The sequence below is a fragment of the Heliangelus exortis genome, chromosome 1 (assembly GCF_036169615.1).
Source record: "Heliangelus exortis chromosome 1, bHelExo1.hap1, whole genome shotgun sequence".
Taxonomy (NCBI): Eukaryota; Metazoa; Chordata; class Aves; order Apodiformes; family Trochilidae; genus Heliangelus; species Heliangelus exortis.
The window spans coordinates 16,122,152-16,147,904 of NC_092422.1; the positions used below are offsets into that span (position 1 = coordinate 16,122,152).

General features: G+C 39.0%; 1 protein-coding gene across 3 annotated transcripts; it reads right to left on the minus strand.

Moving 5' to 3' along the window:
* Positions 1-1,915: 1,915 nt before the first annotated feature.
* Positions 1,916-25,715, minus strand: NPAT (nuclear protein, coactivator of histone transcription). 3 transcript variants are annotated; one of them, XM_071734895.1, is made up of 19 exons: positions 25,528-25,690; positions 22,716-22,834; positions 21,088-21,148; positions 19,622-19,694; positions 19,094-19,134; positions 17,828-18,058; positions 17,257-17,341; positions 16,063-16,195; positions 15,480-15,571; positions 15,309-15,396; positions 13,376-13,472; positions 12,745-12,876; positions 10,861-11,931; positions 10,228-10,503; positions 8,466-8,581; positions 8,264-8,372; positions 7,233-7,290; positions 4,120-5,272; positions 3,163-3,252 (listed from the first exon to the last, which is right to left on the minus strand). In XM_071734895.1, exons 1-19 carry the CDS (start codon positions 25,562-25,564, stop codon positions 3,175-3,177), a joined length of 4,050 nt encoding a protein of 1,349 aa, XP_071590996.1. In that variant the 5' UTR covers positions 25,565-25,690; the 3' UTR covers positions 3,163-3,174. The 3 variants fall into 3 exon arrangements, with proteins under 3 accessions (XP_071591006.1, XP_071590986.1, XP_071590996.1); XM_071734905.1 differs by having other exon boundaries at positions 1,916-3,252; positions 10,228-11,931; positions 25,528-25,715; XM_071734885.1 differs by having other exon boundaries at positions 1,916-3,252; positions 10,228-11,931; positions 17,257-17,338; positions 25,528-25,695.
* Between the last annotated feature and the right edge of the window lie 38 nt (positions 25,716-25,753).

A 25,753-nucleotide genomic window follows, 5' to 3' on the forward strand; every position in this document is an offset into this window, starting at 1 on the left:
CTAAGATGCTTCTAAGCAGATTGAGGACTGAAAGGGTACAATTACCATGTAACAGGGCATTCTGCTTCAGTTTGCCTGCCTCTGTTTCCCTTTGTGATGCAATTTCTCAGTCTCAGCTTCACTGCCCTTAGCCTGGAGTTGGAGGGTTCCCACGGGAAAGCAAAGAGCATATCAAACTCTGAACTGGTAACAGCCTTGAAAGTACCAAGCAGAAGGCCAAGGTGCCATCTGTGGTGAACACATTGAAGAACACAGAGCTCAGCTTCACCACAGCAAGGCCAAGCAGAGACCAAACAAGAACAGACAGATAACTGAAGGAATTTGTTTAATTAGGGAAAAGGCTTTCTTGTTTTTCCCTCTGGTTCCCCTTTGTTCTCCCATAGAGGAGTTTGGAGGTCTGGCTAAGTAGTTAAATGACAGCAGCCAGACACTTTTTTCTATAAAAGCCTGGCCCCATCTATGACCAGGGAGACTCCTGTTCCCTTTCCCTAGAAGCTGAGCATGACCTTGTCCCCACCAGGGGACACCTGCTCCAGTGGCTACTCCTCAAGAGGCCTAGAGAAAGGGAAGTCCTGCTGCACCCAGAGAAAGGGTAAGAAATACCAAGTGCCTAGGTAGGAATTCTATCTTCATTAGCTGGCTTTAGTAGCTTGAAGAAAACTTTGAAACTCTAAGACTACGATCCTCTTAAACATGAGAGACTATTTCAGTCATTGTTTTAGCACATTGCCTTAAGGAATAATTTTAATCATTGTTCTAGATCTAGTATAAGGCCTATTAATAAGCAATTTGTGAGTACTCAAGCAAGTAGCCTTTGTGTAATAGTTATTATTTGGTTATTTGTGTATTTTGTTATTAAGTTACCTTCTTGTTTTGCTATCCTAATATCCCAGCACCTAGATAACCTGACTTACATCTTTTTAGTCTTATTTTTAAGAACCTTTGCTATGTACAATAACTCTACCTTTTGTGCATATGCATATACCTTTCACCTGCTGCCCTGCCTGGAACATTCCATTGCTGCCCAAGACCTGGCTGAGCTCTTGAACCCACAGCTGAGACATCAGGAACAGGGGGTTAAGCATTCCTACTGCACATATGGTGAGACAGGAAAATCCTTTCCCAGAATGAATCCTGTTCAGGACTGCAGTGAGAAGTTTGTGCAGTTTCTTCAGCAAGCTTTACAGAGGACAAAAGCAGGGCTGTTTCACTAGTGTAGTCTGTTCCCACCTCACCCTTTTAACAAGGAATTAACATCAAACATATTTTTTAGCTGGGAATTAGGGTAACAGTTTTGGTATTTTGACATCCATTTCAACAGGAAGCCTCTCTACTGACTGACTGTCCTTACATTTTCCTCCATAAAGCAGGAGGAATAAATACAACTGGGATGTGGGACCTGTTTTTTTCTGGGAAGGAATGTACATACAGGGGCAGCAAATGAACAATGGGATTTAAATGTTACAATCTAAGAAAATTAACCTTCATTCATGTGCTTGACACCTGTTGTTCTAAAAATTATTTGCCATATACCAGCAGGTTGGAACTAAGGATGCTGCTTCTCCTAGAAGTGTAAGCAAATTAGTAATTCACATCATCTTTAGGATTACCAGATCACCTGCACTGAAAAAGAAATACAATGGTGGACAGTTGCAGTCCCATGAAAGAATTAAAGTAGGTCTCAAATAAATAGCAAATCTATTTTACAGTATCACATATCAACTGTCAGAATGCTGCAACATGTAATATGCCACCATGCAGCAAAAAGAGAATTGGTTTTGCCACTGGCAGTTGCTGGTGCTCTACTTGTGTTTTGTACTCAACTCTTAAGTTTTAAAAATTACCAACATGACTTCAATACAATACCTACAAAGCTGCTTAGTGGACTTACAAAATATTAAACAAGACACACAAGTTTTAATAAAACCAAAAATATTTATTCAAGCTGTAAATGCTATGCAGTATTTCATTATTGGATGGGTTTAATATAAACGTCTACTGCATAATATTGGTTCCTTAGGAATCCTTGTATACTATCTGAAACATTGCCCTGTTGCTGTACAGATCTCTTACAAGAAAACTTGCATTTTTAAAGACCTCAACAATTTGAGAACAAATGAAATACCAGTAGAGAAAATTCTGCAGTACTGGAGCAAGGCTTAGTGTGGTTATTTTCACCCATGCTAATTATTACCAAAATGTAGGTTAAACTTCCCTAGTGCCCAGTCTGAAGTTTGTATAACAGCTGTGACAAATTCTATGTTAAACAAACATTAGATGCAGATTCTTCCCTGTCTGGCTAAAAGCATAAGTGATATTAACAAAATGCTTTCTCAACAGTACAAATGACAGCTAAAAGAATCAAATTTTTCCACGGAACATGCTGAAATTCTTGTCTGGATGTTGCTATGGTTGAAGTATTCATACCAGGGTATGAACATGGGGATTAACCCAGAAGGAAGGACATTGATTGAGAACCTCCTGTCTTGGCGTTCAAACCCTCTGCAGGAACCACTGTGAAGAGATGAGATCTGTCCAAACTCAAGTTCTAATCTGAATGACTGGTTGGGAAAAGTTTCACTAGATGAGAAATACTTTTGGAGCTTTTTTTGGCCTTACACTGAGTTACTGGTATTTTTCTTAACTCACTGAGAGTTTTACAACATGAGCTTGACAGTTATGACAGAAGAGTGTTGGTACAGGCCAGTTATACCTGAAGATTAAGTCCCTTCTGGATTCAACCAGAGAATGGGAAGTGGCCAGGTTAGCTGCCTGTGTCTGAGAACAGTGTGCAACAAACACTGCCTTCAAGTTCCAGCCTTTCCACAAACTGGCTAAGCAGCTGAGAGGGGTAAGTAGAGAATGCAGCAGAACACAGACAACGTGGTTTAACAGCAAACATACAACTTTTCTTACATTACATTTATACAAATTTACAGTTTTGCAAATTAAATGGCTCTATAATTATGCAAGTGCTTTTTCAAAAATAAACATATGCCAACTCGATATTTACACTTAGCAACCTGCTTCAGAAACAGCATGATTTTGCTATAAAGTGAAACTTCAGTGCACTGAAAGTGCAGCTCACCCCTTAGAATTAGCTTCTCTTCCCATGCAAAACCCCAGCCTGACAACACCTGACTTAGACAATCACAGTTCAACTTCTTTTTTTTTTCATTCATCATAATGTAAAGACAGTAAGAACTTGTCCACATCCATTCCTGCTGGAAAAGAATTTGGTAGTTTCTTTTTCTGTAGGAGAGGAAAAACAAAACAAACAGTGGTGTTAAATATGAAGAACCTGAGGATACTGAAGAAGCTGTAAGGATTCCTTTCCTCATCCTTCCATCTGCCTCAGACATAACTGCACAAAGCTCACCAGTATCAGACACTGAAGAGTTGTGTGTACCCCCCCAGGGTACAAGGGGCATGGTTACAGGTTGGGAGCAGCTGAGCCCACTCAGGGCTTCAGACAGGCACAACCTCACACCTCTTGTCACATCCACAGTAAAAGTAACTAAACATTGTTCAGTTACAGTGTTTTGGGAGTTTGCTGTAACAGTATGTGGTGAATGACAAAGTTGGACTGTGTTTCTTCTTTGATTACTTACATACATCACCTCTTCATGTCTCACACCTTTACTATTTGCCTTTAAATGCCCAAGTCAAAGCTGTGGTGCTGTAGGCTACAGAGACTGGGAATTCATAAAATGTGATTCCTAATCCTGGTGGTAAATGAGGATGCAGTAACAGTCTGAATTCTAGTTTGACTTTGGCCTAATTCCTATTTTCCACCTAGAAACTTAGTCTGAAGTTATAATTTAGAAACCCCTTCATGTTTTAAAAGAAATAACTTGATTTTCATAGGTATGTGCAAATAGATGGTAGGAATTACTTGTGTATCTGTAGACTATACCAATCCTAAGAAAACTACAGAGTAGGCTCTGACAAGAGGCAAATTTAGTAAAACTGATAAATAGGATGTCAGACCTAGGACTTGGTGTAGCACATCTGAACCACCTTGTTATAAGTATTTATACTATGATATTAGATGTCTACTATATTAGATGTCTAATATATACTTAGAATTTGAAATTAAAAGTAAATGCCTGTACTTGCCTTTATTTTCTTCTTTTTTGATGGCGTTGGAGAACTCTGAAGGTCTTTTCTATTTGCAGAACGAGGATTTCTCTCCCCCTCATTCAAGTCCTCTAATTTCCTTTTCTTTACTGTGCCCCGCAGAGATCTGAACTGTTGAGTATTGTCCTTCAGGGGGGTTGCAGTGCTAGTCCTTGCAATAGCTGCCCGTGACAGTATCATCAGTGTGTGAGCAGCCATACTGACACTGTTTTCACTGCCTGTTTCACTGGCTGGGCTGCAGGCAGGCAAGTCAGGCGTAGCAGGGGGTACCATTATTCTAGGGGTGGCGCTGTCCTCGTTGAAGCGCCGGCAGGTGGGTGTCCGTACACTGTCTGCAGTGTCATCCGTGTGCCTGTCCCCCACTCCAGAGGGTGTACGGGGTACTGGCAGTTCTCCATTTTCAGCTGTTTTACCCCCTGGGCTATGCCACTGGATGTCTTGCAACATTTCCACACACTGTTTAGTGAACGGACTTGAGAGGCAAAGGCCTTGGCTGGAACCTTTAGCTGGTTCTCGCTTTGCCTCCTTGGCAGCCAAAGCAATGGACACTGAAGACTTGCCAGTCCCATTTGACAGTGACCCCTGCTTTTTGTTCAGCTCTGGCACTGAAGCAACAGTCTTCTCATTCCATAAGCTAACGCTTTGCTGGCCATTTGAGAGTTTGGCACTCTCCTGGTTCTTCTGTTTGTCATCAGTATCTCTTCGTAACTCATTTTCCTTATTTGCTGTGGTCTTGTGGAAGGAATCCACTGGAAGCCCTGCAGCTGCCACCTTCCGCTCTGGCTGTGGCTCCTTTGCAGATGAGCTTCTGTTGCTACTAACTTCTGGCTTACACAGAATTCTAGGCAATGTTTTATCTTTCTCTCTCTTTACTGTCTGTGCCTTAGCAGAGGATGATGCAGAGTCTACAGCAAAGATAGTATTTTCATTTCTTTCTTTTTGGGATAAACTCTTAGTAGTTTGAATTTGAGTGTTTCCTCCTGGAGCAGGTAGGACATTATCAAAGCAAAGCACTCTCCTGTGACTTTCATTCTGTCTTGAATTTGAGCTTGTGCTCTCCACTGGTGCAGCAGGTAAGTTCTCCACTTTCCTTCCTAGTTCTGCAGTGATAACCTTGTCAGAATTTCCAGTCCTGAAAACAAGATTAAAACACTTCAGCAAGGTACTTGTTCTTACCAGGCAAGTTCATCAGCTGGCTGGAAGTCCATTCCCCCTGCCCCAGAACACCTATGTAAAAAGCTCTTTCCATTCAACATAAAAAAACCCCAAGAGTAACATAGGACAACTGCAGAAAGCTCAGAGAAAGCCAAAAAAGGATGACAGAGGGTAGGAAACATGACTGAGGGAAATGCAACAGAGCTCTGCGGAAAAAAAGCCAGCAAAAAGGAACCTACTTGCTATATTTTCCATTGGAAGAAGTAAAACCTAGTATCCAGTTCAAAAAAACCTAGAGAAGTTTGGACACTTCACATAATTAAGCCTCAGAACTTTTTTCTCCTGGGGTGTTTGTGGATATTGGTAGTTTAGTTGTTTAGTTCAAAAAGAAACATGTGCATGGCAGGATAGTCCACCCCAGAACACTGGTTCTGGAAGTTCTTGGAGCTGAAACAACTAAGAAGCTGCCAGAATATTCTGGGTAGTATCACATGCATGCCCTGTGCTCTCCCCTCTTCCCTAGAATTTGCACCTGTGACAGGTGACAGGATACAGAGCAAGACAAAAAGTGGGCATCTGGACACAAACGTACAAACTCTCCAGGCCTTGGTCTCCAGCTGCCAACACCAGCCACATCTGTGTGAAAAAGCCACCACCTGCACTGCAGCAGTGTCACTGCTGCTGCTCCAGCAGCTGGTACCTGTTAGGTCTCTGCTCTCTCCATGGCTTATGCTGCATTTCCAGGAGGAGCTTCTGCACATTCATCTGTGCCAGTAAGGCTCTCCCCAGGCAGATAAGCCCTTAGGGTTTCTAAGAGGAAAAGTGAACTTTGGAAGGACAACTTTGGGATGGCAAAGAAGGCATGGGTGGTAGCAGTTTGGTTTATTTCTATGAAATTTGAGATGAGACAGAGAGTAGAGAGTAGAAAGGAGCAATTACATTTCTTTACAGGGAATGTTTGGTCTTTTTTATATGGAAAACGTAAGTATGGAGATTGATTTAAAATGAAAGAAAGATGAATTACCAAAGTGATATTATTAAAAAATCTTGCTTCTGTGGCTTTTTGAAAATCACTGATTTTTGCAACCCTGTATAATGTATACCTCGGTATATACATTTTTTACTAAGTTGACTTTATTGTTCCTGTTCTTCACTTTCCCAACATTTTACCTGAGTTGTGAATAGAATAGGTAGATTTTATTTTTACAATAAAAGAATGTTTTACCTCTAATACTTAAACTGAACTTCTTACCTTCTCCTACACTTTTGTTTATTCCAACATCCTTTTGTTTCATAAGTCCATTAACAGTAAGTAGTTACTACTGAAGCTATGCTTCCTTCTCTCCCACCTGCCCAACAGAAAGTCAGTACCTATCCCAATTACCAATTCAGTCACGCTCATCAATATAAAGTTGTCATTCTCCTTGCTATCTTTCCTTTGACTTTTTACTTTACAAATGACCAAGCAGTGTTCTAATCTGCACATCTGAAACACAGACATAGAGCCCAACCTAACAAACTCTCCTGAATTTGGGCTACAATGGTAAAAGAAAAAAGGGCACACTACAGAGCCATGGGTGCCACTCATCTGAAAAGAAGAACGATTGCAGTTGTTAAGATCTCCCAGTAAATGTAACAAGCAATTTCTCTGAGCTTAGACTCTGCTCAGAAACTGCTGAGACAGGAGAGACAGGAGAAAATAAACACAAACCCATACAAAATTAACATAGCAACAGGAACAGCAAGATTCTAGCACAGGCTGCACCAATGATGGCTCATATTTATATCAATACACCTAGCAGACAGACAAGCAAAATAAAGGGGTATTGCTCACCTCACACCATTGCTAAAAAAGCTGCTCTTTTCTACACCAATACTGTATAAAGAACTTCATGGCATGAAAAAGAAAGCAAGCTTGAATAGCCAGCACTACTAACCTTTGTGTTCGAGAATTTGTGTGGTTCAGTGGCTCAGCTACACTTGGCACCAGTTTTGCTGGAACAAAAGATGAAGTATTAATAAACCACAATATTCCAAATCAACCATCTCACAGTTAGTACAACATTTCAACTGACAGAGAATCAATAGAGAAAAACCCAGCAACACAACTCTGCCATTTTTATAATTTTAAAGTTTACATTCAGATAGTATGTAAGCCTGGCAAGACAAAACCAACCATCATGGACTTAGAAATGCAAAGCAGGCATTTTCCAAGTAGAAGGGAAATCTCAGTTAAGAATCAGGAAACCAGAATGCAGACTAACTACAAAATTCCAGCTTTCTATTTCACTCTGAAACTTTTCTTATTTTTTTTTTACATCCATACCTACTCCGTTTCAAAGAAAAAAAAAAAGTTGTCGTTATAACTTACTTTCTATTTTCAATTATTTTTCTTTACCCTCTCCCAACACTAAGAACTAGATGTAACACCATCTTGCTTCAATTTACTATTTAAAGAAGCAAGGTCTCAATAAAATGAAAATACAGATGTGTATGCCTGAAATCTCAAAGAGAAAATAGGAAAGTGTATATTTTTATAAATAAGAAACAGTTTTATTAAATATTTTTCTTAATAACTGTTTAGAATTGCTGACTCTTCTCCCAGCGCCTTCTATGTTACCACATGGCTTGATTTCAATGGCAGCACTAAACTTATTTGCAACCAGTGAGATGAAAAATAATCAGAAATGTAATGAAAAGTAAAGTTTAAAAACCACATTAGAGCCTTGAAACATTAAATTCTGAAAATAGGCTTGGATCCAAAATCTGGAATTGTTTTATATGTTGGGAGTTCTTTGTAAACTGAGCAAATACAGTCAGTAAGTGCAGGTACAGGCCTTCCTCAGAGCATGCCAATGATTACCTGGCAGAGGAGCATTGCTGTTTATAAAATTTTATTACTCAATGCTGATGTGTCTTTAGAACCCCCACTTTTCTTCTGCCCTTCTTAAGAATGCAAGTCAGGTACCTGTATTAGTTCTGTTTCTTGCTCCAGGAATCTTCTGTGATTTGGGAGGGATGGGAAGTTTTGGGACACTTCTGTTACAAACTGGATTAGCCACAGGCATATGCAGGACCTTGGAAGAATCAAAATATTCCAATAAAATTTACCAAAAGGCTCCTTATCACTTGACCTTTACTTCAGAAAAGCTTTATTTGTGATGTGCTACCTGGCGGGCAGGTGCTGAGAACGTATTTCCATTTTGTCCTACCACTGAGAGTGGTATCATTCCCACCATTCCTTGCAAAACAGGCTGCACTGGAGATGCAATTATAATGGCAGAACCTACAAAATATCAAAGTGTTAAAATTGTACAGAAATGAAAAATACTTCAGTGAAAAGGAAAGCTTCAAGACAGGACCTCTTAAAATTATGCACAGTGAAACCTACGCTGAGAAAAGCTCTGGCTTTTTAGGAAAACTTCACTGTCCCTACTATATATCACTACAAGGAAATAGAGAAAGTATCAGTGTTATTTTCATATTAGATAAAAATCTTCAGTTAAAGTCTGGATTAATTTTTAAGAAATGGTTCAAACACCTGAAATATGGCAAAACTATGTTAAGGCTTGAAGTTTGAAGTGACATATAAACCAGTAAAAGCAACTGCTTAGTAAAAAGAAACTCTTCTTATTTGCATCCTATTCTCCACAATTAGCATACTCAAAAGTCATTAGCAGAACTTTCTTTTTCTTGCAGTGCACTCATAACACTTTCCCTGTCCAACCACACTGAAAGATGGGAAAGGCTGCCTTTCACCATATGTAGATATCTAATGCAGAATGCCTGCCTGGTAGAAGATACACAAAGATCCTAGTTAATTACAGGAACTGAGTTTAATAGTTTTTTTTAAATAAAACCCACTTAAGACTGATTTGGAATATTTAAGCCACAGTTGTCTATTTAACTATTTAAACATTTTTTAAAAACAGTTATTCTAACAGGCTGCAAGAGTGTGGAGCTGCTGGACATAAAGGAATTATAAAAAAGGGACACTTATTACAGCCCACTGATGGAAAAATGAAAGAACATTTTCAAAAGTGAAAGAAAAATTTATTCCACACGGTTCTCCAGTTATTTGAGCAAGAACAAATCTGTATCAAATGCTGAACAATGGGCAAAGTTGTTTCTCTATGGAAGAAAGAAAAAAGTGGTAACAGTTGCATAGAGAGAAATCCTACTGATAGCAAAGGCTGTTGCTCTTCAGATCTTCCACAGACTGCTGAACTGACCTCTGACCATGACAAAATGACTATACACAGAAATTCAAGAATAATTGCACCAAGTTTTTAGTTTTGGAAAACAATCTAAATGTGTTCATTAGAGCTGGCTTATTATTAGGTTTATCACATCAAAAAGCACTTAATTTTTTTAATCGCTATGGCAATAAAAATGCTTGTACCAGGGAAAGATTTTATATTATGGAAAGAAATAATGTATACCTTGATACTTGCCTAATCAAACTTCTAGTATAGGAAAGGTATTTTTTGTAAACATAACACAACAAAACAAGTAGTTTTGGAGGGGTTATCTACATCTGGCTAGTTATAAGAAATAAATATGGGTAACTATAACACATAGCATTCTATTTATAGAATCTTATTAAAACAAAACTAAAAATGCTCCTCTATTTAGCCAAAATAATGGAAACTTTTCAACCGGAAATTAAAGAGGCTTCCTAAATTTATCACCATTAAAATTATTAAAATTAAGAATTAATCTTTTTTTTTTTCAAAGCAGCCCAGTCAGTAAGTCCTTGTAGGTTTTATTTCATTTTTAGTAGTAGCTAACGTACTCAAAAAGTACGTAATTCCTAGCTAGTTTCATGGGACAGATAAAGCACTGTTTAAAAATTGTTTTAATGCACACAAAAAAGAATAAAAAAGCAATATAAACACCACACTTCCAGTGATTTCCTAATAGTGAAATTACCTTGTGGGAAGTTTGGGGAGACAGCCTGGTTTGCTGCAAACGTATTGCTGGATCTAGGAGGAGTCCGTAACTGCTGTACAGCTGGAGCCTGGGCAAGTGGCATAGAATTCCCAGGCAACACAACTACATTGGATGGTGTTACAGCTGTGCCCAAGGTAGCTGGATCAGTCACACAGGTGGCTATATAAAGGTTGTTTGAATTCCCAAAAGCTGTGCTTGTTGCTGGCATCAACTGTATAAAACCCCCTTCCTTGGAGAGATTAGTTGTACCTGCAACTGGAAACACAGTGCAGTCTTCATTCTGAGTGTTAACTGAGGTTACCACAGGATCCTTAGGTCTTAGCACCAGAAGATTCTGCTCTGCAAAAGCTGAATCCACGTTTTTTTCTGTGTCTTCTGTAGTTACACATTTGGGCAAGCCTGCAGTTTTGGCTGGGGATTTGGCTGGAGAAGACAATATTATAGTGGGCAAATTTTCTCCTGTGATGCTGGAAACAGCATTATTTAACTCTGTGTCTGATGAAATAAATGGATCATCACTGATGATGATTTTGAGGGACATAATATTAGAAGGATCAACATCCACTGGTTGACTACTGGAAGATACACCACTTACACTTTTGGCCTCTGTACCTGACTCATCTGTTGAGGATGCAGTTTCTGGGAGAGGAGAGCGACATATTTCAGATGTAGTAAGATTATTTTCAGTGGATACTACAGAAATTTCTGTACATGCATCATCACCAGAAGCAAAATATATATTATCAGCATCTACTTTTGTAGAAGATGAAGGTTCTTGCATTTCCCGGTGTGTTCTCTCAGGGTTTGACAGTCCTGAGGAGAGGTTAAAATCTTTCTTACAAGTCTTATCAACCATATGCTGATCATTTGAGTAAGTTTTGTTAGAAGTATCAACAACTTCAAGCTGCAGCTCTGTTTTTTCCAGGTCCGAAACCTTTGCTGGAGATCTTGCTGCACAGTCTGACTGCAAGCTGTGTTCCTGATGGTTAGAGTGGTGGTTAGAGTTCTCCTGTAGAATACCAACTATGGCAGCTGGATCATTTATTACAGCCTGTTCTTTTCCTGCATCTGCTGATGGGCTGGAAACTAATGAACTGTTTTTCCTCAGCAGTACACTGTGGCCAGGACTCCCACCAGAAGGGCTTTCAGTAGGTATTTTTTCAGATAGTGATGTGTCTGGTGATAAGTGACATTTATTTCCAGAGTGTGTTTTGTTTTCACTGGCTGCAGTACCTTCTGCCAATGAAATCAAAGAAACCTGCAGACTGCCAGAATGAACATATTCTAAATTAGGACTACCTTGAGCACCATGACTTAGTGGGCCTTTTTCAATTTCCATAGCTCTTTCACTTTCAGATACCAATGCAGATGACTCTTTTTTATGATTAGAATCTCCACAATGTTCATTACACTGGCCATCAGAACTCTGTCTCTTGTTAGGCTCAGTCAAACCAGCCACACAAGTGGCCACAGAGTCAAAAGTGATCTCAAGCTCTCTGAGATGTTCAGGGGTAACAGTTTTCAGCACTTCAGTCTGCTTCTTTGCTCTAGAATTCCCATGTGACTGTTCATTGGTTGTATTTTTCTTAGCCACATCATCATCACTGATGCTGGTCTTCAAGGCACACGATGCTTCTCCTAACTGAAAAGCTTTGCAAGACAGTGATTCTCTAGAGTTCTCACCTGTAGAACAGAGAATAAATTAGTTCCATAATTATTAGAACAGATGATCTTTTCACAGCGTTTGAGACACAGCTTATCAGTTCAGTGGAAAACTGTTTCAATATGAAACTATGTGGAAATAATGCTTACCAAGCTAAATGTATATCATATACATCTTTACCAAGCTAAACGTACATCATATACATGGTTCTGTACATTAGGCAATCTGGCAAATCAGTTTTTACAAAAATAGTAAGTGTGCACATAATAAAAAAACTGCTCAACTCAGTAAATCAGATTTCCAGAAGCACAAAAAACACCTCAGGATAAAGACCTCTTGGCTCTCTTTCTGGTATTCTCCATATCCCACACCTGCTACTACAGACTAGTGTTCAGAATGGGGCAGATGGAGTAAACATACCTGCTGTCCAGAGTAAGATTCCATTTGTGTATTAACTACTATATTACAAAATAGAGCAAAAATATGTTTTTTTAAGTACTTTGCTTACATGCAAAGTACTATCTTTGTGTGTCCCACAATGGGTACTGCAAAGTATCTCTGTTTTGAATAACAAAGCATATTTGCAGATATTATGGTTTCAATTAGGAGCTTATCAAGTTCACTGATGCACTACTGTTAAATTTAATAGAATGAAACCTTCTTACAGGCTATGTGTATCTGTATGGTCACATAATGTGAATGTCAGATTAGATTATCATTGAAAACACTCACTTTTGAAATGTATGTACTGTCTGAAAGTGTTTTCATAATGAAAATTAATAGACTAGAAGAGATCTTAGAGGGAAAAAAACCCAAAACAACCAAACACCTACATCTTGTAGCTTCTTCTGTTCCTAAAGAACTTTCAAGTGTTTCTAGGTTATCCTCATTCATCAGGATGGCATTTTCTACTCCACTCTGACCAGAAACACCAGCAGGTAAGTTCTTGTTTACCTTGCTCTTTCCTATTTTCAAAATAAAGGATAAACAATAATTAAATATGTCATTTTACACACAAATGCTATTACATTTTAAATGAAGCATGGAGATTTCAAGTTGAAGAAATGTCATATTAAACTCAAAGATCTATTTGCCTATATTAATTACAAATCCAGAAATAGCAGAAAAATGTCCTTATATTTTATGTGAGAATGTGAGAATGTCCCTATCAGACATGGAAAAATTTCACAATAACAAAGGAAAAAAAGTATGAACTATCAGAACCAGAAGAGTAAAATAATAGCAATAAACTAATCACTGATCCAGCACAAAACCAGAGTTTCAACAACAGGAAAATGCTGTACTTAACAGTCATGTATTAAGTTGGAATTGAAGGACACAGATGCTATACAGGCCATTATTCCTCCAGAAAAGGCCTGCTGAATTATCTGTATCTTCAAGAAATACTAAAAAAAACTCATGATGGTTCATAATAATGGTAAAATTTAGTATAATATATCCTACCATAATCAAACAAGTCAAAGAGTGCCTGAAAAGCTGGATCTGATTCTGTCTGTTCCAGAATGTCCTGTATAGCTTCTTCCGACATATGAATTTCACCCTGGGAAAATAAAAGATACACAGAACTGTCAGACAGTTGCTTTTGTAAGTTAAAACAAGAGAGCTGTTTTCTTTCCAGATTGTTTTCAGTTTTAGTCCTTTCAATTAGCACAGAAAGATAAAAGACTAATATTGGAAACCTTTCTGCCAAAACTTTAAAGAATGTTAGTGACTGAAGGTTAAGAAATAAAGCCCCCCAAATGGCAAACATCTTGATCACAGATCATACCCTACACGTGCATATTGCAGAATTCTCCACATAATCATAGAATCATAGAATTAGCTGGGTTGGAAGGGACCTCAGAGATCATCAAGTCCAACCCTTGACCCACCGCTGCGGTTGCTAGACCATGGCACTGAGTGCCACATCCAGTCTCTTTTTAAATGTCTCCAGGGATGGAGAGTCCACCACTTCCCTGGGCATCCCATTCCAATGCTAGATCACCCTCTCTGTAAAGAAATTCTTTCTAATATCTAACCTAAACTTCCCCTGGCACAACTTAAGACCGTGCCCTCTTGTCTTGTTGAAAGTCGTCTGGGAAAAGAGACCAACCCCCACCTGGCTCCAACCTCCTTTCAGGGAGTTGTAGAGAGTGATGAGGTCTCCCCTGAGCCTCCTCTTCTCCAGGCTGAACACCCCCAGCTCCCTCAGCCTCTCCTCATAGGATCTGTGTTCGAGTCCTTTCACCAACCTGGTTGCCCTCCTTTGGACCTGCTCCAGGACCTCGATATCCTTCCTGAACTGAGGGGCCCAGAACTGGACACAGGACTCGAGGTGTGGCCTCACCAGCGCTGAGTACAGGGGCAGAATCCCTTCCCTGGACCTGCTGGCCACGCTGTTCCTGATACAGGCCAGGATGCCATTGGCCTTCTTGGCCACCTGGGCACACTGCTGGCTCATGTTCAGCTTCCTGTTGACCCAACCTCCCAGGTCCCTCTCTGCCTGGCTGCTCTCAGCCACTCTGTTCCCAGCCTGGAGCTTCCCATGGGGTTGTTGTGGCCAAAGTGCAGGACCCGGCACTTGGCCTTGTTGAACCTCATCCCATCAACCCAACTCTCCAGTCTGTCCAGGTCCCTCTGCAGAGCCCTCCTGCCTTCCAGCTGATCCACACTCCCCCCCAGCTTAGTGTCGTCTGCGAATTTGCTGATGGTGGACTCAATAATGACCATTTTTGTTTAAGGATTAAATCTCAGGCAGGATGATTTCTCTTACTATATTAGAAAATCCATGTTTATGTCATAGCAAATGAAAAAATCAGATCAGACTAAACATATCTGGAAACCACAAGATATTTTAAACTTTTTCTTTCACAAGGCTACTGATCAGATCCCCAGTTGTAAGCTGGGGGTACCCAATTGCTGGTAGCAAAGTTCCAGTGACCAGCAGGGACTGTGTGACAGCACACCTAGATCTCAGCCTGTGGGTAACATTAACAGCTGACCACTGCCAGAAGTGGTCCTGCTCCCTTTTGAGCCTGCTGCATGCTTATGCTGCCTCAGGCACTGGGAAGCAATTCAGTGCTAAACGAGCTTAAAATTAACCCCAGCAGTATATTAGCATCCTGCAAGTTCAGGTCTTTGAATCTGCCCACCAGCATACAACAAGGTAAGAGTTAATGCCTATGCAACTGAAGTTGTGGAGCTGCCCCTGGGCAGAATCTGCCCACTTGGTAGCCTTAAAAGTATTGTGAAACAAAGAAACAAATAAAAAGAAAGTAGAGAAAGAGGAAAGCAATCCCAGATATCAGACAGTAGAAAGGTTCAACACAGTTCCCATAACTGATCACTCTCATGTGCCTGGTCATCAAAAAATGTAAGCAGGGCAATCCACACCTACCTGAAGCCCAAGGATTTCATCAATTGAAGTCTCCTGTTCTGTGGGACCACTGTCTGTCTGCTTAGGGGCCTGAGTGACACTGCCATCACTGGAACACAGTGGTCATTAGTTCAGAACTCAAAAATAAGTCAAATAAGAATATGTATGAAGTTTAGAGATTCCTCTTATTACCTGCCCAGGATTTTGTTAATGTTCTCAGCAAGCTTCTCCTGAAGAGATTTGTTGCTCAGGATTTTCTCTCTGGCATTTTCAATAACCAGTTGCTGAAAAACACAGTTTTAAAGTGGTCAGGTTTCTATTTTTATCATCACTAGAAAAGGAGCATGAATTTCCAACTTACTGGTTTAAAAAAAAAAAAAAGTAATAATCAATTCAAGACAGAGAAGACTCCTCATGACAGAGAGACAGCCAATTACATTGCTATGAAAATAATCCCAAAACATTTTTACTTCTACTTTTCTGAAGTCCAGCAAGGCTTACTGTGCCTTTTGTTTTCCGTCCTCCAAAAACATTCCTGTATTCTGACGAATTATAGGTATTTTAGCAAAGCCCTCAAGGCAAAAAAACAGACTACATAGCCATGCTATCCTCACTAGTTCAGTATGCAGAAGAGCTAGTTCAAATACAAAACAATAAATTTATCTTCTAAACTTAGTTTCTAAAACATTCAAGACAAACAACACACAAAAGCCTAGTTTTCCTTATTCTGATTTTGTTTCTGAAATGTAAATACCTTCCATAAGCATATACTCACTGGGAAGTTACCATCTATGAATTCTTCAAGTGGTTCACTTTCTTTTTCTGTTATTGCTTCATCAGGGTCTTGAGAATTTCTAGTTGCTGAAAGAGGTCCAGAAGCTACAATGTTTTTCCTCTTCTGAGATTCACTGAAATATTCCACAAAATTTATGATACATTTTGTGACAACACAGCATACAACAGTCCTAACAGTCAATAAATCAAGTGTTTTTCTTCCCTCTTAGCAAATGAAAGATTTTAATCAACAGAAATTAATTACATGCTGGAAAGGCAGTAAAAGCCAATACCTGTTTCATTATGTCATGCATATATCATGTCTGACTTCACAGAAGTTACACCTCAGACTGTGTATAAACAGCACAATAACAAATTGAATTCCATGCCCAGTATTCAGTATTTTTCCACCCTCTAGTACACGTCACTTTAACTTGTGCTACAGGCTCTAATTAACTGCCACTCAAGTGGCATCAACACTGAAAATAAAGATCTCTCATGGAGCAGCTATCATCAAGCTACAGTGTAGGCTATTCTGAAACCATCAATCAGCAGTAGCATTAAAATCACTTGTATACTCACACAAAAAAAAATCACACAGGAATAGAGAGGATTTGGCAGAGGTATTAAACAATAAGCAAAACTATCTGCTGGGATTTAGTGAGGGATAAAGACAAAACTGAAGTGCAAAGAGACCACTCAACTCATTGCAAACAAAATGACATTTGTGAACAATGAATAAGAGCAGAATTCGTATAAAAACATTTTTTCACACTGCTTTTAGTGCAAATATAAAATTATTTGCAGACAAAATTTATGGAAGCCAATAGTTTTCCTAAGTTAAGGGCAAAATGGACATTTATATCAGTACTGAGAATTTTCATAATTGATAATGATATTTTGGAAGGTATACTAAATCTCAGGTTCCAAGACTGTTTGCCTAAGTCTAACACTGGAATAACGTGGAGACAAGGCACATGCAATAAAGAAGCTCAAGTAGCTTCCTGTCAGTCTCATGTTAAGTTCTTTGACTTTCTTTTCCTTCACATGCTGGCCACTCACAGTGCATCTTAAATATGAAACACTCCACCACTTAAGAAAATTTTCACTAGAGGTTAGAATACTGCTTAATCTCTAAACTACCATAAAAAATAAAAGAAACAACCAATCCCCATCCCACCTTCCCCTTTTTTACCTTTTCCGTCTTCCTGGGGAAAGTAAATTTGAATGAAGCTTTCGCTCTTGTGATGATGGAACTTGAATGTGTATGAAATCTCCTGCTTTATAGAACAAAAATAAAAGATCATAATACAGTTACTTTTTCCAATGTCGTTGTTAAAGCACTACAGAAGTCTATGTTACTTATTATGTTTCAATCAATTCCTGGGAATTTATATAAAATAATTTGGTATTATCATGAAAATGGGAACCACTCATTTTAAATATAGTCTAAGAAAAACACACACTTGATGTGATCATCTGTGTCTGCTAAAAAGTGGTTTGGGTGAAAGTGAGAACACAGGACAGAATAAGGACATGTAATGCAGTTCCAATCTACAGACTCACATTAGCAAGCAAGCATGCAAGAGCCACTTCTCTTTTGGGCACCCCTTTTATTCAAATCAACTAAACCAGCTTGGAGAGCAAAGTGTGAATTTTCTGAAACTTTTTAGGTAGAAGACAATTAGCTCTGATTTTAGAAAATGTCCACCTATATCCATTTATTTTCCACAGACAAAAAAGGTTTAAAGAAGTGTGCAACTTACTGTTCATCTTGTTTTCTTGGGCTTGTGAGTGGTGCACCAACAGTGTATTCAGTCTTGCCTGTGACACACTTTGATTTATTGTTGGCCTGTGAATAACCTGAGGAGGTACAACAGAAGCAGAATTCTGTGGCCCAGATTGATGGGCAACTGACAACAATCCTGAGTTTGCAGGAGCTGATTGCTGAAGCATTCTTTGTCTTTTCATTTCTACAATTCCACTTCTTGTACGTGCTGGAGATAATAATGAAAAAATGACACTACATGATAAAGGAAAGTAAAAAGGTTGCTGATTTTCCAAGACCTAATTCAGGATGGAACTTCTCTACTAGAACTTTTTTGAGCTTCAGCAACCCATTAACGAAACTCTAAATATAAATAAACCCCACCTTGGCCTTCTGTGTTACACATTCAAGACAGAATAATTCAAGAAGTATAGCAAACTTACATAAGACACTGTAGCCATCCTTGTATCACTGCTTAAATATTTACAGGAATAAATCATAACAAGATGGTGTCTCATTATATAATGTAGGACTTGTGGAATTGACTTCAACTGGTATAGCTCAACCAATCTCAGTTTGCATTTATTTATCAAACTAAATCTGACAAATTTAAACAACAGTACAGCACTTGATCTGGTGAACTCAGGTCCAAGAACAATCACTACCTGAATTCCACATTCTCTTTTCTCACACAGATTACTGAGAATAAAATATTTTTAAGTAAAATAACTTTCTTTTAGAGTTTGTTTGGCAACTTTTGTAATTAAGGAAACAGTCCTAGATAGAACAAGCATCTTTTCATATTTTCCTTAGATATACATTCCTATGCATTAAAAAAATTGTTTCAAGACTATAGTGCATTTTTATATTCCCCTTCTACAGAACTGAAACTGAATTGTAATTACACTGGTTATGTTTTAAGTTCCTCCATGAACAACAAATTAAGTCAACAGCTTCAGGACTGAAGCAGCAGCTTTTAAAACCTTTTAACCTTTTTCAGAGGAGAAGAAAATGGTATACAAAGAATTTAAGTCCTTGAACAAAACTTCAGCTTTTATTTTCCTTTCTTTATCATTACAGTAATCCACAGACTAAAATGAAGACAGAAGACATGCTGAAAAAAACCCACCAAAACTGCAGAAGAGATTCAACATTTTAAGTAAAAGGATGCATTACTAACTGCTGCAACAGTCCCATTTTTTGCCAAAACATGTAATTTGAACACAAAACCTCTTGATCCCATGGAACTGGCTCAGTTACTTACTCCTTTGATTGGCAGAAAATCCTGTGGAATTCTGCATGCTCCTAAAACAAACAAACAAACAAAAGCAGTTGATGTAAATAAAGGGAGCACAACTGAAACCCTCAGGTATACAGAGTGACAGAATCTATCAGGTGGTTAACATCAGTCTGCTCCCAACCACTAGCTTCAACTTACTGATAGTTTTTTTTCCTCTTTTAAATAATGGTCACAGATTCTTCTAATGAAGCTTACTATTATATTTTTGATCAAGTAAGCACAATCATATCAGATTTTAAATGAGTCACAGTAGGTTGTTTTATTATAGGGAGGCCACATACTTACACCAATGCTCTCCTTATCTGCTAGTCCTACTTTAAAATCTTTAAACGTCTACTTAACTATCAACACTCACATGCCTATCTTTTTCACTATCATGTTGCCATCAGAGGCAACAGAGAGCAAAACCATTCTCATATTCTCATAAGGGGAGTTGATCAACACAGGAACTCAGAGCAAAATTTTACTTTCTTGATTTCAGAATTATATTACCTGATCTGAGAAAGCGTATAGTCTAATTTTTTCCACAGAGATGACATCATTGCAGGAACTTCATTTGTTGTTTCTAAAAGAAACCATAAAAAATTAAACAGTTTAGACTCCAAAACCAGACACATGTTGATAAAAAGTTGCAAACAGACACCTAGATTTAGGTTTCCAGTCATCTTCCAGTCATCCAGTTCTCAGTTTTAGAAGCCTCAATGAAACCAAGGCAAAAACATCTCATGATGATAATTCTCAATGAAAACTGGATGTGATGTTGACTCCTGGAAAAACACATGCTAACCTAATATAACTCACTTTTAGAAATGGTATTCATGTTACCAAGTCATTGATGTGTTTTTGAAAACTGTAAGCTGGCAGAGAGGCCTTTGAAAGTAATGATTTACTTAAATATGACACCCAAACAGGTAAAAACACTTGGTATTTTTTGAAGCACAAAACACTAAAGTATAAAAGGAAAGATGTAAGCAGATCCACTTATAAAGTCTTTCAAGGTGTTAAGTACAAAGTATTTTGAAGAAATCATGTTTGTGTCAAGTTACCACTTCTACTAAAACTAGTGTGAAAAGAAAAAACATTCAAAAAATTTCTGAACATGCGATGTCTTAATGTGCAAGTTTTAGAATTTTAAGCACCACTACAATCTGATCATACATGTATAAAAAAAATCCTAAGATTTGGCAATATTAGAAGGTAAATAACTGCTTTTCAAAACAGGAAATGCTCTAATTCTGTCTCTAATATTCATACAAAACATTTAAGTTATTCTGAAATTATCTTAATTAGTTTTATAAACCAGTCAAGAAACATTTCACACAATAGGAGTCTTCCTGGTTATTTAATAGAATCACATAATATTTCAAGTTGGAATGGATTCACAAAGGTAACCGAGCCCAACTCCCTGCTCCTTGTAGGACTACCTAAAACTAAAGTAAACCATCATCCAGATGCTCCTTGAACTGTGACAGACCACACCACCACCACCACTTCCCTGGGGACCCTGCTCCAGCCACTGACCACCCTCTCAGTGAAGAGCCTTTTCCTCATGTCCAGATTGAATTTCCTCTGACACAGGTTTGTTCCATTTTCTTATCACTGGCAACCAGAGATAAGCACCTCCCCTTTCTATTTATTGTATAACCAAAAACCAGTGTAATTTTAAAAGCAAAACCTTTTCCACACTTCATTATATATTTATGCTTTCCTACATTAGAAGTTCTGCTCAAATTTGAAGGTAAAACCTATGCTGGCAAATCCAAACTAAGATAATCAGTTCATTTTGCTCACAAGATGCTGATCTAATTGCCCACTGTTTGCACAGCACAGAAACCTTCAGCTTCTAGCATAGATGGGGGAGAGTTATTAAGTCCATATATAGGTGGAGATATTACATCTTCCTCAAGGAGTCTGCAACACACAAATAATAAAAACAAAATCTCATTCTGTAAGCTTACCTTTTGTTTTCATGGCTACATATTCATTAAGAATAGTTGTCAAGTTTTTTCCACACAGGGACTGGAAAAAAAGAATACTGATCTTAGAAATTTCACTAATAACTTACACCTCATCTGCTGTATCACATTATATTTAAGTAGTTGTTTGGAAGTTTACACCATGCTGACCCTCAATACAAGGAACTGTATTTTATACTGCTGGTGCCAAGGTATCTCAAAGTAGGTAGAGAGTAATCTGTGGAACAAAATGCAATTATGAAGACAAAATCTGAAGGGCTTCGTCTCCTTGCACAACACTGATATACCAGTTACAGATGCAGGAGTTACACTCACCTTTGTTATTACAGAATAAAAACACAAAAATAAGATGATGAACAGCTGTAACCAAGTAACAAGCATCATCCTGGAACACAGCACATGATAAGATGCCAACATGAAGTGAAATTCTGTCTACAGTAGAATTCTTAATAGACACACAGAATTCACTTGCATATCATATTTACTCGTGCTGTTATTAAGCTTAAAACAAAATGAATTAAGATTTTAAGGTTACCAATATAAATTGTTTTACCTTCTTGTCTTGTTTTGTAGGGGAGACTCTACAGGGTATGACAAATACAGCCCTTTATTTTAAGAATTTAGAGATTTTTTTCTTAAACTCTACCACATAATCATTTCTCTATGAAAACCAGGCATAGTATTTTTGTGGAGGAGAGGAAGAAAATTAAAGGTTTTAAGAATCTGGATAATCTATTCATATTTGTTTTTCCTAATTTTTTGCTGGCCATAGCTCGGTTGGTTATCAACATTCTGTCAAAGTTCAGTGGTGTGTTTTGAATAGGTGAGTCAAGACCTCACTCAGATCTCAACAGATTACCACTAATTCTGAACACTGGACAAAACCCCAGATCATGTAATTAATTGATATATTAGAATAATGAAATGGAAAACAGGAAGAAGATTCACAAAGAAACACTAAAGACTGATACACAGCAACGTATAAACCTTGTAATTTGCTTTCTAAATTACAAATCCCATTTTGTATATGTCAGAAATGCAGTGTCTCTCATTACCCAATGCACATATACACACATGTAGCTACACACTACATTTATGCACACCCAAAGATCCACATTTTCCCTGGGACAAAGCATCTGATACTGATCAAAAAGAAAGCTGAACTGAAACACTTTTTGACAAAATTTGGAAACCTTAGATAAAGCTGAGGTTACCTTACCTGAATTTTTAATATGTATTTAACATTACTGTTTACCTTGTCTAGGATAGGAAAGCAATCTCCAATAAATTACAAGAGCAGCCTTGAAATCAATAAAACCCTTGCAACACTCTTCCACAAATCAACCTCAAAGCTATGAAGTAGAATAAATATAACATAGAGAAACCAATGTGCATATTTTGTTTAAATGTTTCTTAGTACAATTAAATGCTTGAAGCCAAGTAACTGTTAATATCACATGACAGAAAAAAAACAGTGAAACAAAATAAAAAAACCTGAGCGGACAGTCTAACTAAACATTTGAGAAATACTTGATGCAATCAGAAATCTCTATTTCCTTTTCTGTGGATGGAAGCCAATTTAACTTTCTGCTTTGCAAAAGCAAACTCACCAGCAAGCAGGCTGGAATAAACCCATCCTCTGTACAGTGCTCTGCATATTCTTTCAAATCTGAGCTTTCCAAAATAAATTCACGGCAGGTAGCTAGAAGTTTTTCCTGTTGTAAATACCCTGAAACAAAACAGAAAATTTTGCTACTTCATTCATTACTTCTGCTCATCAGGTATCGAAGCATTAACACAACTAGCTGAGTACACTGTTGAAATAATCAGGTAAAGATTTGTATGTTAGCCAGGAAAAAATTAGTCATTTTGAAAGAATATTTCTTTAATAATTAAAATCAGGAAGAGCACAAAATATTATTGATATAATTCTGTATTTACAAACTACTGAAGAGTGGAAGTGAGGCAATGTGAATAGCTTAATTGATCTTTAGTACAGACTGTACTGGATAGACAAGAAAATTAAAGTTTGAGGCTCAACAGGCTGACAAACTTACTCTCACATGGGCTGAACAACCCAGTTTGATAATTAAATGGAATTCTCCAATACTTCCTTAATTGCTATGCAACAATAACTCTCCATACATTCTTCTGTTTCAAAACAGGTAAAACCTGTGCAGATGTTATAACAGTGCACATAACATTTATTTTTAAAATTGGCATTGTGGAAAAAATTACTAACAGAAAGAGGGTTCTTCCCCCCACTTACTGTGATTTCCATTTTGAAGGGATGTACTAGCTGCAACTTGTGTCCTGTACACACCCCAAGACTAAGTAGTTACCTTAAGAGGAAATACCCTGAAAAAGTTTGCTTTTCCAGAATTCCATTCCTCAGCAAATAATGTTCTGCTTTAATCAAACTTTTTAAGCCTTGCTTTAGTCTTCAAATATGCTAAACATTAAACCAGGGAAACAGACTGATGCGAACAAAGGATTCTAGAACAAAGAATCACAAAACCCTCACATCTTTCTTGCTTGTGGCAAAACTGAACATGCTGTATTTTAAAACTTCTGGAAGCTGAATGTATATTTTGGGGAACACAAGATACCCCAGTCTTATTCATATCTACTATATACTATCTACTGTTGGCCAGGATGGAAGATGGGCTACAAGGATACATGGAACCTCAGGCTGTGCTGGGATGGCTGTTCCTACAAACTGCTCCTTTAAATAAAAAGCTACGTTTTTTCTTTCTTGAATCTACTGCAGTACTGCAAGGGATAAATGAATGCTTGCATACAGGCACATACACCAAATCCTGGTAAAAATAAGGTACTTCAAAGCTGCAGAATGCCTGAATTAAAATCTTCCGTGCGACTGAACTGCTTGTGTGCACACTGTACAATGACATTACACAATCTTTAACTTAATAAAGTTAAATCTTTAACCAAAATAAAGGCAAAAAACATACAGTACCTTCTGAACTAGGAATGATTCAATATTTTGTTCTTTCTTAAGAAATGTAAAGACAAACCTCTAACTCGCAGTACGCTTTCACTCCTACATTAATTAAAAAAGATAAATTCTATTATGTGTTTTTCTATGGGTAAGCTCATCTTGTTTTAGTTTTGTTTCTTAAACCAATATTCATCAACCTTCACAGCCCCAGAAGGACTTACCTAAAGTAGGGGGAAAAAAATTAAAACCAAACCAAAACAAACAGCAACAACAAAAACTGAAAAAGAGATGCATTGGGAAGCCTGTTTATCCGACCAAATTCAGAGATGCCTCATGGAAGAGTAACTCCTATTAGAAGGCAGAAAGAGTTACTAGGAATATCCGGTTCTACAGCCTTAGGTTGCCCAGAAGTTTTTTAGACGTGATGCATGCACCACACCACAACAGACCCTAGATAGGATGGCTCATGCTTGGCACACATGGTGTTGCCAAGATTGCATACTATGTCCCAAGTCTCTGGTGAGAATGCAAGAGCAGCTTTCTACCAAAAACTTTGTAACTTGACCTTTTTTTTTACAGAAAAGCACAGCAAGACATCTTCCTTGCACGCTTTTAAAACTTCTTTTATAAAGCATGGAGTTTCTAAAAAACCTCTACTAGTTCACCATAATGAAAACATTGCATCCCTTGCTAGTCTTGTTTTTCTAGACAGAAGAAAGAGACATTTCAGGTGGTATTTAAAAATCAATTCTGTTGGTCATAAAAGTGCAGGTCATATTTTTAGTGCCATCTGTTTGCTCTAATCTTTGGCAGCATCCAAATAATGCACAGCATAAAGCCATTTTAAAAATTCACTGCGTGCTACGAGTGCCCTGTGCACACCTGACGCAGCCTCACAGGTGAGAGAAACAAGGAGGGAAAGAAAAACCAGCTAAACCTTAACCCAGCCTCCCCGCTGGCGTTTGCATCACCCTTATATTGCTCCTGTAATCAGGGGTTTTATTAATCCCGTTCACCGGGCGTCTGGTGGATACCACGGGCCGCATTATCTGGGACTTGTGGAGAATCCGAGCTAAAGGCAGGGCCAGGGAGCACAACAGCCCGGCCTGCACGGCCTGGCGGCCTTCCCCGCGCCCGCGGAGACTCCAGAGGCCTCTAAGCCCCTCAAGATCGAGCTGAGGTTGTTTCTCGCTGCAGCCCAGGCCAGCGAGACGCCAGTGCGGAGACCGCCGGGCGGGGGCTACGCCTCGGCGGCAGAGGCAGTGACAACCCCAGCATGCGGGGGAAGGGGCGCGACGCGGTCGAGAGCCAAGGGCGCAGCCGCTTCGTTCTCCCGCCGCGCCGAGGACGCTCCCGGAGGCTGAGGATCTCCGGCAGAGCCCCGCGGCCGTCGCCTCCCCCGCCCGGGAGTCCCCGCCGCGCCTCAGGGGCGAGCAGCAACCCCGCCTTCACGGGTCACTCACCCAGCACTAGCCGGGCCACGTCGGACGGCAGCAGCATGGCCCGAGGCAGCCAGGAGGAAAGAGGGAGGAGGGAGGGAGGCAGCGAAACGCGGCTCCCGACGGCGCAGCCCGACCGCCCCGCCACCGAGGCGAAGGCGCGGAAACTCCGCCAGCCAGCGCCGCGCCCGGCCCCTTCCGCCGGAACCCGCCTGGCCGCGCATCCGCTTCCAGGGCCGCCCGCAGCCGG

What these genes read in the sequence shown, in the direction of transcription:
- NPAT (XM_071734905.1), bottom strand. Translation starts at nt 25,564, where the DNA reads ATGCTGCTGCCGTCCGACGTGGCCCGGCTAGTGCTGG. An exon ending in TTATTCCAGCCTGCTTGCTG is followed by an intron (nt 21,149 to 22,715) that starts GTGAGTTTGCTT and finishes CTTTTTTTCCAG; the next exon opens with TCCCTGTGTGGAAAAAACTT. An exon ending in CAAAAAAGAAGAAAATAAAG is followed by an intron (nt 3,253 to 4,119) that starts GCAAGTACAGGC and finishes CCTCTCCTACAG; the next exon opens with AAAAAGAAACTACCAAATTC.